Below are 12824 nucleotides of genomic sequence, written 5' to 3' on the forward strand. Positions count from 1 at the left end.
TTATTCCCACAATGCCAACGAGTAGTTCAAACTATAGTCCTGTCAAAGATTGGCGGTGACGTAGCCAGTTAAGAGTTGTTATCAAATTAGACTAATTCAGAAAATAAAATGCTGAAACTTAAATACTTTATAGGCATTTGTTTTGACTGTATATGTATATTTGATATGAGCAATTTAGAAAAGTACCAAATACAGGAATGGCTTATTTTCAACCAATCAATTGTATCGAACTTGAAATGATAGAATGATAGCTGTGGAGTCAAAGAAGGAATGGGTATTGTGATACATGACTAAATGCAAGTTTTTATTACTTTCTGCATTTCAGATTTCTGCAGCTGGATTATGTGCCTGTTAATTTCTGGCATCATATCAATGCTGGTCTTTTGACGATTTACAGCGACTCATTGTCAAGTAAAGCAAGTTCAGTTATATATTGCTGGAAGAATGGTATTTCATTCATAGTGAACGAATGTTTGGTGTTTTTGCTCAGGGAACCTGATCCAGCTGAAATGACAAGTTTCAAGTGTGTTTATGTGTATATAGAAATTGCGGTACTCCCAAAGTATGTGAACCAAGATAGCGGACACCGGAACGTAGTATGTGTACTAAGTTAGGGTTAGGCCATAATTTCAGGTACAAATACTAAGGGAATCACTTGGCTAGTCCACGATCTCATAATAGAACTAAAGTAAAAAAATTTGGAATAAAATTATGGCCTAACCCTAACCTGGTACCCATACGACGTTCCGGTGTCCACCATCTTGGTTCGCATACTTCGGGAGTACCATAATTGGTTGTGTCAGTCTTGATAATTGTACAAATTCACAACTTTGTATATTCTATATTAGATATGAATTTTATACTAAACATAGTGATAAAAACTGGCCAAAAAATACCAAAATACATGAATTTCTAAATTACTTATCGAAAATGAAGAAAATTTATTTGACACTTGAACTTCGCTTTGTGTATGATTGTACCGAAAGCTTCAGTAATCTAGAAAAATTTGTTTTCTCTAGAATATGTTCCAACTTCCAAATGACCTGAGTTCTGTTCATTTAATCACCCTGTAGAATGGTTTTGGGAGTGATTTTGACATATATCATTGTTAATGTTAGATTTTTAATTTCGGCTCCGGATTGTCTTCTTCAGTGACTTCAGTGACATTAAAGCCGTTTATTTGCTGTTATTTATATTCAGAACTGTTGCATCGGATTCAAGACCAATCATCGAGATAGTTGTAAGCAACAATGAAAAGTACAAGGTACCTAAGTACTAGTTATTGATCTTCGTAAACGGTAGAAATTGTTTGGTGACACAACAATATGTGATGTGGCATATTGCTGAATACCAGCATATTGTTGAAAAAACTTTGGTATAAGTCTGTATGCTAGACCTTGCCAAATTTGTAGACAATTGTTAGAATTTGTTAAAATGATAGTGCACCTTGTAATTGTTAAGATCACGGATAAGAATGTCTTGCATATTTCTATTCAGGTTATTCCACTGCTTATTGATCATATTCAAAACACTATTGAAGAATGGTTTCCTGATTTGATGGATTTTGATATTCAAGGGAAACAACGCTTTGTTCAGTATATACCTTGTGCATTATGCATTGCTGATAGAAACAAGAATACGGAGGAAGAAGAATCTTATGTGCATTTCTATGAGTTTTCAGAACTTTCTAGAGTATCTGAACCCGGTTTTGAAGACAATGTTAAAATATGCCCTGCTCATTCACAACAGCCATTAGATGAATTGGTTCCGGATATTTTTTTGAAAGGTTCAACTTTTATTAATTGGCAGAGGCATGCTCCTGTCTGTTTATTATTTCAGAGGCAAATTATATCCTAAAATGAAATTTGGCTTTCTTCAGATTTCAACCAGAAATATGCATTAGATCCATCTGATATTGCTTTTCAACAAGAACCAGAAGATTTGTTAGGTGAGGGTGGATTCGGCACAGTGTTTAAAGGAAAATGTAAGCAGACTGATGTTGCCATTAAACTACTTCGTTCGGTTTCAAGTAACCCTGCATATATGAACTTGAGAACTGTGAGTATTATTGTAATTGTCAGCGTATATACTAGTATATACAATTGTAAATTGTTCAAAATCCATAGAATGTAACTTTGAGATCACACTGTGACTTTTTTGACTATTTGCAAATTAATGATTTTGAAATTGTGGTTGAAAGGTGTTTCGAATTTTAATGAATGTGAATTCATTTTATCCTGGAGTGGAATAGATATGATTTGAGCATATGCTGTGTAATATTGCTCTACAAAATCATTACTTTCCAGGAACTCAACGTGCTTGCTCGACTTCATCATCCGAGCATTATAAAATTGATTGGATATTTATTGTCATCAAACAAATCTCATCCGACACCATTACTAATAATGGAACTGGCAACCGGCAATTGTCTCACCAAATATATTCAGCATTTTGAAAATGAAAATGTATCAGTCAATGAAGCATTGAATATTTTTCCAAGGTTTATGAGGCTTAGGTATGATGAATACATTTATGATTTACAAAGTTGGATAGAATTTTCGAGTGTTTTAAGTACAAGATCATCTGTCCATACAACACTGTCGCTGTTGTGTCGCAGCTCGATCACCAGTCTTGGTGTCTCGCGCCTCCCTTCACCCTAAAGTACCATATTTCTTGTATTGTGTATTCACATTGTGTGCTTTGGAATGGTGGAAAAATAATTTACTGATTACACTTGGTTTATGATATTTGGTCTTTTTTCATGTGAAATTACATGATTCTTGCAACCAGTCAATTATGTTACCCAGGGTGTATCTTTGGCAACTTCAGATTCTCAATCATTAATAAGTACCAATTGAAGCTCCTGTATTTCGGTCAAATGCCAACTACTTTCATTCTGAAGTGCATTAGTAAAAAAAAAATTAATTGTTGAATAATTTGCTTGAACAGAATCTAAATCATTCGGCACAGGATTAAAGTGGACTCTAAAAGTTACTATGGGACTCATAAGTTGCATTTTTATAAGAGTGGTCAAATATAGCTATTTTAGAACATCTATGTTAACTGGAATGGGAGTTGACTCAAAGGCAAAATATGACTTCATTCTAAGAATTCAGTTGAAAGATTATTTGCAGTATTTATGAGATAGTTGATTTAGTTTTTTGAGTATTTATGATCTATAAACTCTAAAAATTTTCAGGGTCTTGTTGCAAATTCTCGAAGGAATTGAATACATGCATCGACACAACATTGTGTATAGAGATTTGAAACCTGACAATGTACTTATTATGACGATGGATGAAAATAATCCAATGAATGTGAAATTAGTTGATTTTGGAATTGCACTCTCTATTACTCCAGCAGGTTTGAGCTGATTTGTTGTTGGTGTAGAGTAGACATTCCCTCCTTCATGTTAAGTATGTCAGCGTTTTGCCATGATGGATAGAAGCGTAGAAGCTTTTTGTGATTTGAAATTTTGCTGCCATTGTTCCACAATGACCCGTACTTGCACATTGCTTAATAGCATTTTTTTTTCATGGGTTTGGTCGAACCCTAGGGGTTTGGTGAGGCTGTTCCGTGGGTTCAACGACGTCCCTTGTTGGAACAGTTATATATATCATGAAGTCTTCCTATTACCTGGCTTAATAGTTATGAAAGAGTTAATACAGTTAGTTCATTACAGATATCCAAACTTTCCGGTTTAGACAACTCGTAAAATAGGACTATGTGTAGTTTCGATCCCATCCCTTTGATATATTTATGATAGTTGTGAAATACTGATTAATTTTGATGCAATCAGTAATTCATGATTATCAGCTGAACGCAAGATTGCATTCACCATTCAATTGCATTTTTGATATTTTCTAATTCTGAATTTTTTTTCATATATAGGTACGATAGGTGGATGTGGTAGTCCTGGATATTCAGCTCCAGAAGTAGTTGCATTGAAGATGACAAGTATGTTTTTTGTTGTTTGATTATTCCTAATCCTGGAGTGTAATTTTGAAATTTCTTGCAGATTCTATTCATTAGCATGCTCATAATTCATTGCATAACAGTAATTTGAACAGTGTTATTCTACAAGTTCGCATTCTGTTTAATCTGCAATAATTCTAGCATTTCGTAGCATAATAAGCCTAATTTTCGCTGTGGCATCATACATAAACTGAGGCAGGAGTTGTTTTATGGAGGTGTTGTTTTGTGTGAATTATTTGAGCTAACTCCTGTTGCAATAGTTTGAGTGAAGATATGATAAATTGGTTGGTTCTTGGTAGTATATTGTGTGTAAGTAGATGACAAGATGTGTTAGGGCATTTCAGAACTTTTTTTAAACTATATGCACAAAACTTCAATTGCATTATTAAACTAAATACAAGAACAATGAATGGCTCAAATATTTGGACATGAACGTTGCACATCGGTACCAGTATAGCAAAGCGCTAACTGTTTAGCTGAGCACCAAGTTTACCACCAAAATAAAGTGTACGCATATTTTAAAATTGTTTCATGAATTAAAAGAAAACAGCAAAATTCTGGGTAAAATATTCTGCTCCAAAGAGCCTCCTGCAGAAAATTCAAAAAAATGAAAATAAATGAGAAAACGCCCTCAACCATCTTGAGGATGTTATGTACGTAAACAAGTACATTGATACTCTAGAACAGGGATGGCGAACCTTTTTCAGTGAGTGGGCCAAAAATTTTATTTTTATCCCGGAACAGAAGAGAGTGGGCCACATATATTTATTCAATATTTTATCTATAAGAAACTTCTGAAACAAATTTTATTAGCTTCTGTTGGTGCTGGTGTAGTTTTGGGCTTTACTTATATCAGGAACTTAATATGGCACACAGGGATGGCCAATTCGAATAAAGTATTCGAATGTATTCGAATATCTCGTCATTCGAATATCGGAATTAGCGTTTATAAGAATATCGGATATTCGTGTGACGTCACACATTTTCGACGCCGCTCTCGTTGAATGAAAACATTCTCGATAGAAACTTGCGCGCGATTGCTTCATCAGCGGACGTATTATTTAGGTCGTGTACGCCTTAACGTTTGTGTTATTTTCTCTAAAACGAAAATTTTCCACAAATTTGTTTCACGATAAGGATGACAATTATTTTATTTTTGTACTCGCACGGAATTGTGAATCCGGTGAATACGTTCATCGGCGGCGAGATTCTAAAGAAAACGCAAATTTTTTGATTGAAAAGCGGCAATTTAAAATACTGAAAATGAAACCGTAAACAAAAAGTTTTATTTGTTATTTTATTATTATTTTATTTAAAGTTTTATTGAATCCCGTGACAGTTTAAAAACGCCCAAAAACAGACATGCGTCCAAGATTAGGGGTTTGGAAAATTACCATATCGGTCCGGTAATTATCAGTTTGAATATGAGCGATTGAAGCCCTGACTGCCCAACGGTACATTATAATAGTTTAGTTATTGTTAGATTAATTTAAGGCTGGCTTTATAAATTTTTATCACTGATATTTTACCATTTTTTTTTTTAAATTTTATTCGTGCCTTTGCGGGTCACGAATAAGTAGCCCTGAAGCTTTAATGTGGCCTGAACTGAACAATAACAATGCAATATGAGTATATCAGCACTCAATTATTCTTTGTTTACATTCATTTTTTCGTTTTGCAGGAAATGGTATTTGGAGAATAATTCCTTATACTAATAAATGTGATATCTTCTCATTTGGATTAGTTGCATATGAAGTATGTGTATGTAGAACACCCTGGTTTCTTCAAGCATGTACAATACAAGGGATGTCTTTGCCTTCGAATGTACCAGATGAAGCAATTTTAAAGGCAAGTAGTCTCGAATCAGTAGGCAGAAAATTTTTTCCTTCTACCACACGGATATTGGTGGTTATATCTTGTAAAACATCATTGCTCTTATTGATGGTTTTACCTGAAACGTTTTTAGAATCATGCTTACGGTATATATTCATAGATATATTTATTATCAGGTAAAATTTTACTTTACCTGTTATTATATTTATTATCAATGCGATAATAAATATGCAAACAATTTCTTTGTTTCATTGTATGAAAATAGATTATTTCGAATTTAAGCCATAAGTTGTCTCTTCTTTTGTGCCCTTGTTAATAAAAACCCAACAGATGAAATTAAAAGAATAAATGTGTTACAGATAAAGAATTACCAAATTGAAGAAATTCACCTAAAATTAATGTTGTCGATTGCAAATGATACCTGCGCATGGACCCCAGAGAAATATTCTGTGGCCTTCTAGGGGGGACGTGGTCCCAGTTCGAAACCTGAAAACACATTTTCAAAAAAAATTTTTATGTTCACCTTGAACCTTGTCCTTTTTTTGATATCTGATCCACATTTGTTCATGTAGAACTGTTCAATATGGATTCATTCTAATGTCTTAGGGTGTTATTCCTTCCTCATTGACAACATTCGATGTAAATCTTCGGTGGCCTCACATGCAGTCAATAATATCGAGATGTTTAAAAAGAAATCCAGAAGATCGACCAACAGCTCAACAATTGCTTGATTCTATACGGCATCCGGAGATTTGTTGTTACAGGTGTTGCTTCATGTGGGATTAAGAGAATTGTGTTTTGAGTTTAAATGTCAGATCCAAATATCATGCAGATATTGCAGAATTTTTTTATAATGGTATCAATCAAAGTTAAAACTCAAATAGCATGAGGTTGAAAAGCATTCAGCCAATTGAAGAAGGCATGTTCTCTTCATCAAAAATATTTATTTTGGGTGGTCAGAGCTCAAAATGTACTACAACCGGAAGTCTGATTCAAAATCGTCAGTTGATAGCCGTACCCTAGGTTGTTTTTAAATGACTTTGGAGTTGGAATAAATTTTTCCTGAGTTCACAGCCTTGTTTAATGTACAGATCAAACTCTAGGACTTCATGTTTTGATATAGCATATAACAACAAATTGTCTCAAATTATTCAATTATTACACATTGCATTTATCTTATTGCATTTTGCTTATCACATTTTTTGAAAATTGGTTAAAATTTTACCCTTGCAGCAACAAGTAGGCATATTTAAGCTTTGCAGGCATAAAATAACCTGAATTGTAGATAATCTCAACTTGTTACATTTAGAAATCGCATCAACATCGGAAATGCAAATGTTGCAGCTGTATCTCAATATCAAGTCACATCATCAGGTAATAATTTGAATAATAATTGCAACAAATATCTCATGGCGCATATATGGTTAAACCGATGCCTTGCAACTTGCAAGAGAATATACTTTGCTTTGCATTTTTCATTATTGTGTTAGCGGTTTTAAATTGCTGGAATCCCTCAGTATCTTCAGATTCAATTTACTAAAATCCTCATTAAACAGTAATTATCATGTATGTGCTATCTATTTTTAGATCAACAGTCAATAGATGAAGCAGTGTGTCATATCAAGGTGAGATGTAGCATCAAAGCTAATTATGAGATTTTGACCTGAATCCAGGTTGTGAAAACCTCTAAAAACAATTTTCTTTCATTCTAGATTTTGTCTTCACAATCTTCTGGAAATTCGGTGCATCTTGAAGATGATAGATCAAAGAACAGGTTGTTAAAAGATTATTGTTGAAGGAATTATAGGCTTTCAAAATTTTGTTATCCAATAGATTAAATGAGTCTGATATCCATTGTCAACAATTTGTAAAAATGTAATTTGGTTTTATGACATGTGAATGATGTGATTCTGTTTTATTTTATTTATCTTTGCATGTAACAAATATATTGTATTATTCGTAATATTGATGGCACTGTGGTACTTAGATTGTAGTAAAGCAAAAAACTGCGATGCCTCATGTATAAATTTTATCCAAGTTGAATTTTTCATTGGCAGTGTGAAAGTGACATCAGTTGTGGCAGGTTCTGTGAATTTAATGGAGCAAACTACACATCAAATTGATGGAAGAAACATAACATCTCTTCTACTAATTCCTGATGGACAAGGCATGATTAACAAGAATCCCAATTCGGGAGATACTCGAACACTGAAGTTTTTAGCCGGAACAGCAGATGTGAGCATTTCTATTATTCGTCGTCTGGTTTCTAAAAATTTCAAAGAATGGTTAGAATAAGCTGAAATAGTTATATGCTAAAAGTTATATTCTAATATTTAGAACTACTTTGCAGGACATAAAACAACCTATTTTTGGTATGAATTAAACAAGATGCTAAGAAAATCAACCTACTTCTTCGACTCATTCCCTGACAAGAATATGTTTTGTTTTTCAGGGAAAATTGATGCTTATTACAGAGCAAAATTCCATTTTTGTTTTGTCAAATCTTTGGAACAGAATTGAATGCCTTCATTTACTTAATTATGCTGATGATTCTTTTGTTGCTCTTGGCCTCAGTAATGGCTGCATCAATTTGTTCACTCTAGAGCAGGTACAGTAATTCCTATTTTTTCCAGTACCGCACTTATTCGAAAGTACCAGATAAAGAATTATTGTTGTGAAACATGCATCACGGTTGCTGCAAGACTTCAGGGCGGTTCACCAAAAACAGCTATGAGGAGGCAGTGAACAGTGACTGATGAGAGCTTACAGCCAACGAGTATGATGGCTGAATACTTTGAATTCTTTACTGAATTCTTTTCTAGGATGAATCTCAGTGTCTCACCTCTAGTACTCAAAATTGAAGATAAAGTTGAACATTTTACTATACTCTCAGATATAAAATAGTCTTTTTAAGAAATTTTGTTAATTTGTTATTGGTATGTATTATTTGAAAAAGTACATCACTGAAAATATCATATTCCTTCGCTTCGCTGTGTTATGGAGTTGGAAAATGCAAATATTTCTGATTGGGTAAGGCTCACCAAGTTGGGTGACAGTTATGCCAACAAGTAAAGGATGGTTTATTTTTTTATCATACTGAAAATAAACATTATACATACAGATTGTAGTAAGAAATTTTTTCTCAAATTGCATTTCATTTAAACAAGCATCTGTGATTTACATCTTATAACAGATAATCAACCAACAATGCAGAAGGCCACACTCCATATTGGATTTATCTTTATATTGCAATTCAAGAATTGTACAGTGCTTAACATCTGGTGATGATGGGTTGCTATATGCATGTTGCGTACGCCATATTGTATGTATAAAGATAAAGAAAAAAGGTTGGTTGTTTTACTATTTTATGTTGAGAAGAATCATAGAATCATTTATGTAGTGTTTTTGGGTTATTGGGAGAAGGTGGATGGGTCAGTAGTTCTGGAAATTCCTTCCGGGCCCCATCTTGATGCAAGCTGTTTCGTAGTTACCAAACCCTATATTTTGCATTATATGAATTCTCTTTTTACATTTTTCTCAAAGAGTGAATACTTACATGTATTTACTGCTAAGTAATCGGAGATGATTTTTTTAATTTTGGAAATAACTTGGTGGTTTTAGGTGGACCTTGAGATTACAGAACTCAGATTAACAAAATAATCTTCTCTCCTAAATGGTTTTTTCAAATGTTCAATTGCCTTTTTTCAGGTTCTCTCGTTATTAAGAAAATGAAATTAATTCCAAAATCACACTCTGGAAAATCTGGCATAAAGCATATTTCTATATGCAATGGAATTCTTTATGCATCAAGTTCAAATGTATCTCATATTTTGATTTGGAACGAAGATTCTGTGTTTCCTGTGTGCAATATGGACTTGAAAAATATACTGCAAAATAATAATGATGTGAGTGTGTGTGTGATATTTTCTAAATAGATTGATTCAACGAGCATGAACTAATCTGACATTCTAACTCCCGAGTTTGGGTGTGCATCATTCAATAATGTCTTAAAGATTTGAGTTTTTTTATGCAAATACTTTCTGCAGAATAGATTAATAAAGAAATTTTCAATGGAAATCATCAAGAATCATACTATCGGGATCCACACGCTTCTCTCTCCAATTCCAAATATCTTGGCAATGAATACAACCAGTAATGCATTATTACCTATTTTTCAAGTTCTTCGGGAGATCTTTTGCAATCACTTCAATTCTCGCAGACAAGGGCAGAGCTGTTTTGTATGTTGGCCTGACAACAGGGCATATTTTGCTATTTGATTGTGTATCTCTGGGTCATAACTTGCCAAATTCTCTGTATTTGATCTCTGTGATTCATCAACACACAGGACCAGTGTGGAAACTGTCTTATTTGCCAGGTCAGGTTTGGAATATGTAAGATAGTTGGAGCTGTTAGTATCTTATGTATGAAAAACTGTATGAGAAATTCTGCATTAATGTATTGAATTGGATTATCTTATATAATAGCTCAGTGGAAAGTCATGTGTATTTGTAGGTGATGCTTAATAGTGGCATTCGTGAGGCTTAAGAATTTTCTTAAAAGCCTTCTTAGTATTTGCATACTTCCAGATGCGTATGCTTATCCAGATTTGAGTGAAATACAAATATCATGGTGTTGTGAAACACGATTTGGCAGCACTGGTACTGGTAGACACGTACATATACATTCAGATTATTGTGGCCTAAGGCCAAACACAGACTTTCAAAATAATTAAGTTTTACTATAGGTTTGTATTCACCTGCAAAACTCTGCGAAGGTATAAATATCAGATGTGACTAATTTTGATTGAGTCAGATATAGTACTTCGAACTTGTAAACAGTCTAATGATCTTAAATACCTTTGCTTATCTTAATATAATATACATTGAGCCTTTAAAGTGAAATCTGCTTCATTTGTTTTTAGGTCCACAGAAAGAAAAAAATCTCATTCTTTCATTTGGACATGGATTTCAGTGGTCTTCACAAAAGGTATACTGCAATTGTCGAATAGTGATACAGCAAGTTAAATACCTTTTATTTAATTACCGTAGGTTTAAAAACTAAACAGGATGGAGATCTTTGAATTTTTGCAAAAGTTTTACCAGGTATTATTACGAATCAGTAAGTTTTGATATCCATTATGTCTATAGAGTCATCCATTCGAAACGACATTCGACGCTGGTTCCAATAGTTCATTTGTAACATTTTGTGATGCCAATATACCAATCATAGCGGAAGATATGAAAAAAGTTAAAGAGAAAAGAAGGATTATGCTGAATGACATGGAAGATTGAGATTAGTTTCTTCATAACACAGAGCTCGAATTGTTGGGCTGTAATTTATGTTTAATGAAATTTATGAACTACTGGTAGTCAGTTTCTTCGATTTCCTTTGTATTGATACTTTTATACCTCTCTACATCTTTATTACATTAAGCTTTCACTTTGTGTTTAAATGATGTTCATGCTATTATTAACCCATTCTGATCAATGAATTTCTATGTTTTTTTCATGTAGATGTTCAGAGACTTGATTTTGAATAGGTTTGTTTGTCATCAATCAAATTTGAAACACAAAATAGGACTTTTATTCCATCTCCTGGGTAAGATAGACTGACTGCTGCCTTCATGTTATTTGTACTTTACTAGAATTATTTTATAGATTTTTTTTAAATGTGACTTTTCTCATATCGTCCAATTATTATTTGTTATGCAAAACTTGATAATTTAATTATGCACCATTGGGCTCAGGTTATTAATTTTGACTTTGTACATAGTTTATATATTATTTGATTTTCAATTAGCTTCTATGCAGTGTATGCATTTTAAGAATCAAAAGTTTTTTTTTGATTTTATAAATTTTTCTCTGAATATCCCTATCTCTCCAGTCCAGTTTATATACAGTAAGCATATTATTACTTATCGATTTTAATCGGTAAGTATGTTGATAGGTGTTTGTCTGTTAGATGCACGCGATATATCACGAAAGCAAGATTGAATCTGCTCCAGATTTTGCATGTGCATTCATCTTATCTCGGACCAGAAGCCTATTGATTTTGGGCGGATTATGCTGTATAATTAGCGAGTTATTAATTAATTAGTGATGGGACACAAGGTGTCACTATGGAGTAAGAGCGCTGTTTTGGGGGATCCCCTAACTTTCGATCGATAAGTCTTCGGTCTCTGACCGATATTCTTGTTTGTGAGTTACTGTATGTTATTGTACAGAATTTAGCGACTTCATGATGATGGTTACTGTGGATTTCAACACTTTCAACTATTTATAGCTAATATCGCACTGCATGTTATTTGCCTGATATTAGATCGTGGTTTGATTCATTCCCTATATGATGTTTTCATGCGATGTTTTATATGAAAAATTTGATGACATTTATATACTCTGAAGTTGTGTGCTTGTGATATTACTTTTTCGGCTCCTTAATTTGGTCATCAATCTGATACTGCATCATGGTTTAAGTGTATTTCAATATTTGTTTCTTGGAATACTTTCATTTTGGAACTTTGAAATATATGGACAATCAACAACGCATATATTATTGTGACATCTGGGAATCAAGGGGAGATAAAGTACGTTTAAAGGGTACGGAGGACAAGAGTTAGACTCCGCTTTTTCTATAGTTAAATGGGGTGGTGATAGGCAGGCGTCAAGAGACCACGGTATTTTTACAAACTGTAGATGGTTGTGCCCGTGAACAGAGGTTGACGCAACAACCAGTCTCACGACGTCAAACTCCGGATGTGTCACAGACCCTTGGTTTATGTTGTTATTATTAGGGGGCATCCGAGTTCTAATTTGCATTATGGGACTCCGATTACGCGTCATTTGCTGCTTTTTAATTGTGCCTTTTGCTGTTTATCGTCTGTCGAGTTGCCGATTTCAGTAAATAAGTACCGTAATCTACAATCTTAGATCCTCTGATTTAATAAACGACAGTATAACAATATCACACACTCTTGAGGTTGCGATCATCTTCACTGTAAATGAATTAGCGTTGCAACA

General features: G+C 33.7%; 1 protein-coding gene across 5 annotated transcripts in view; it reads left to right on the plus strand.

Moving 5' to 3' along the window:
* LOC120342170 (leucine-rich repeat serine/threonine-protein kinase 2-like) overlaps positions 1–12353 on the plus strand; it is a 30800-nt gene extending 18447 nt beyond the window's left edge. For all 5 annotated transcript variants that reach the window (XM_039410887.2, XM_039410903.2, XM_039410927.2 and 2 more), the window contains 19 exons: positions 326–523; positions 1201–1264; positions 1498–1786; positions 1880–2058; positions 2307–2515; positions 3200–3363; positions 3892–3957; positions 5657–5823; positions 6415–6572; positions 7118–7182; positions 7396–7433; positions 7521–7582; positions 7866–8043; positions 8261–8416; positions 9002–9155; positions 9517–9713; positions 9988–10183; positions 10730–10794; positions 10956–12353. In XM_039410887.2, coding sequence (XP_039266821.2) covers positions 326–523; positions 1201–1264; positions 1498–1786; positions 1880–2058; positions 2307–2515; positions 3200–3363; positions 3892–3957; positions 5657–5823; positions 6415–6572; positions 7118–7182; positions 7396–7433; positions 7521–7582; positions 7866–8043; positions 8261–8416; positions 9002–9155; positions 9517–9713; positions 9988–10183; positions 10730–10794; positions 10956–11099 — 2749 coding nt within the window. In that variant the 3' untranslated portion in view covers positions 11100–12353. The remainder of the gene's footprint in view (positions 1–325; positions 524–1200; positions 1265–1497; positions 1787–1879; positions 2059–2306; positions 2516–3199; positions 3364–3891; positions 3958–5656; positions 5824–6414; positions 6573–7117; positions 7183–7395; positions 7434–7520; positions 7583–7865; positions 8044–8260; positions 8417–9001; positions 9156–9516; positions 9714–9987; positions 10184–10729; positions 10795–10955) is intronic.
* Positions 12354–12824: the final 471 nt, after the last annotated feature.

The sequence above is a fragment of the Styela clava genome, chromosome 1 (genome assembly GCF_964204865.1).
Source record: "Styela clava chromosome 1, kaStyClav1.hap1.2, whole genome shotgun sequence".
Taxonomy (NCBI): Eukaryota; Metazoa; Chordata; class Ascidiacea; order Stolidobranchia; family Styelidae; genus Styela; species Styela clava.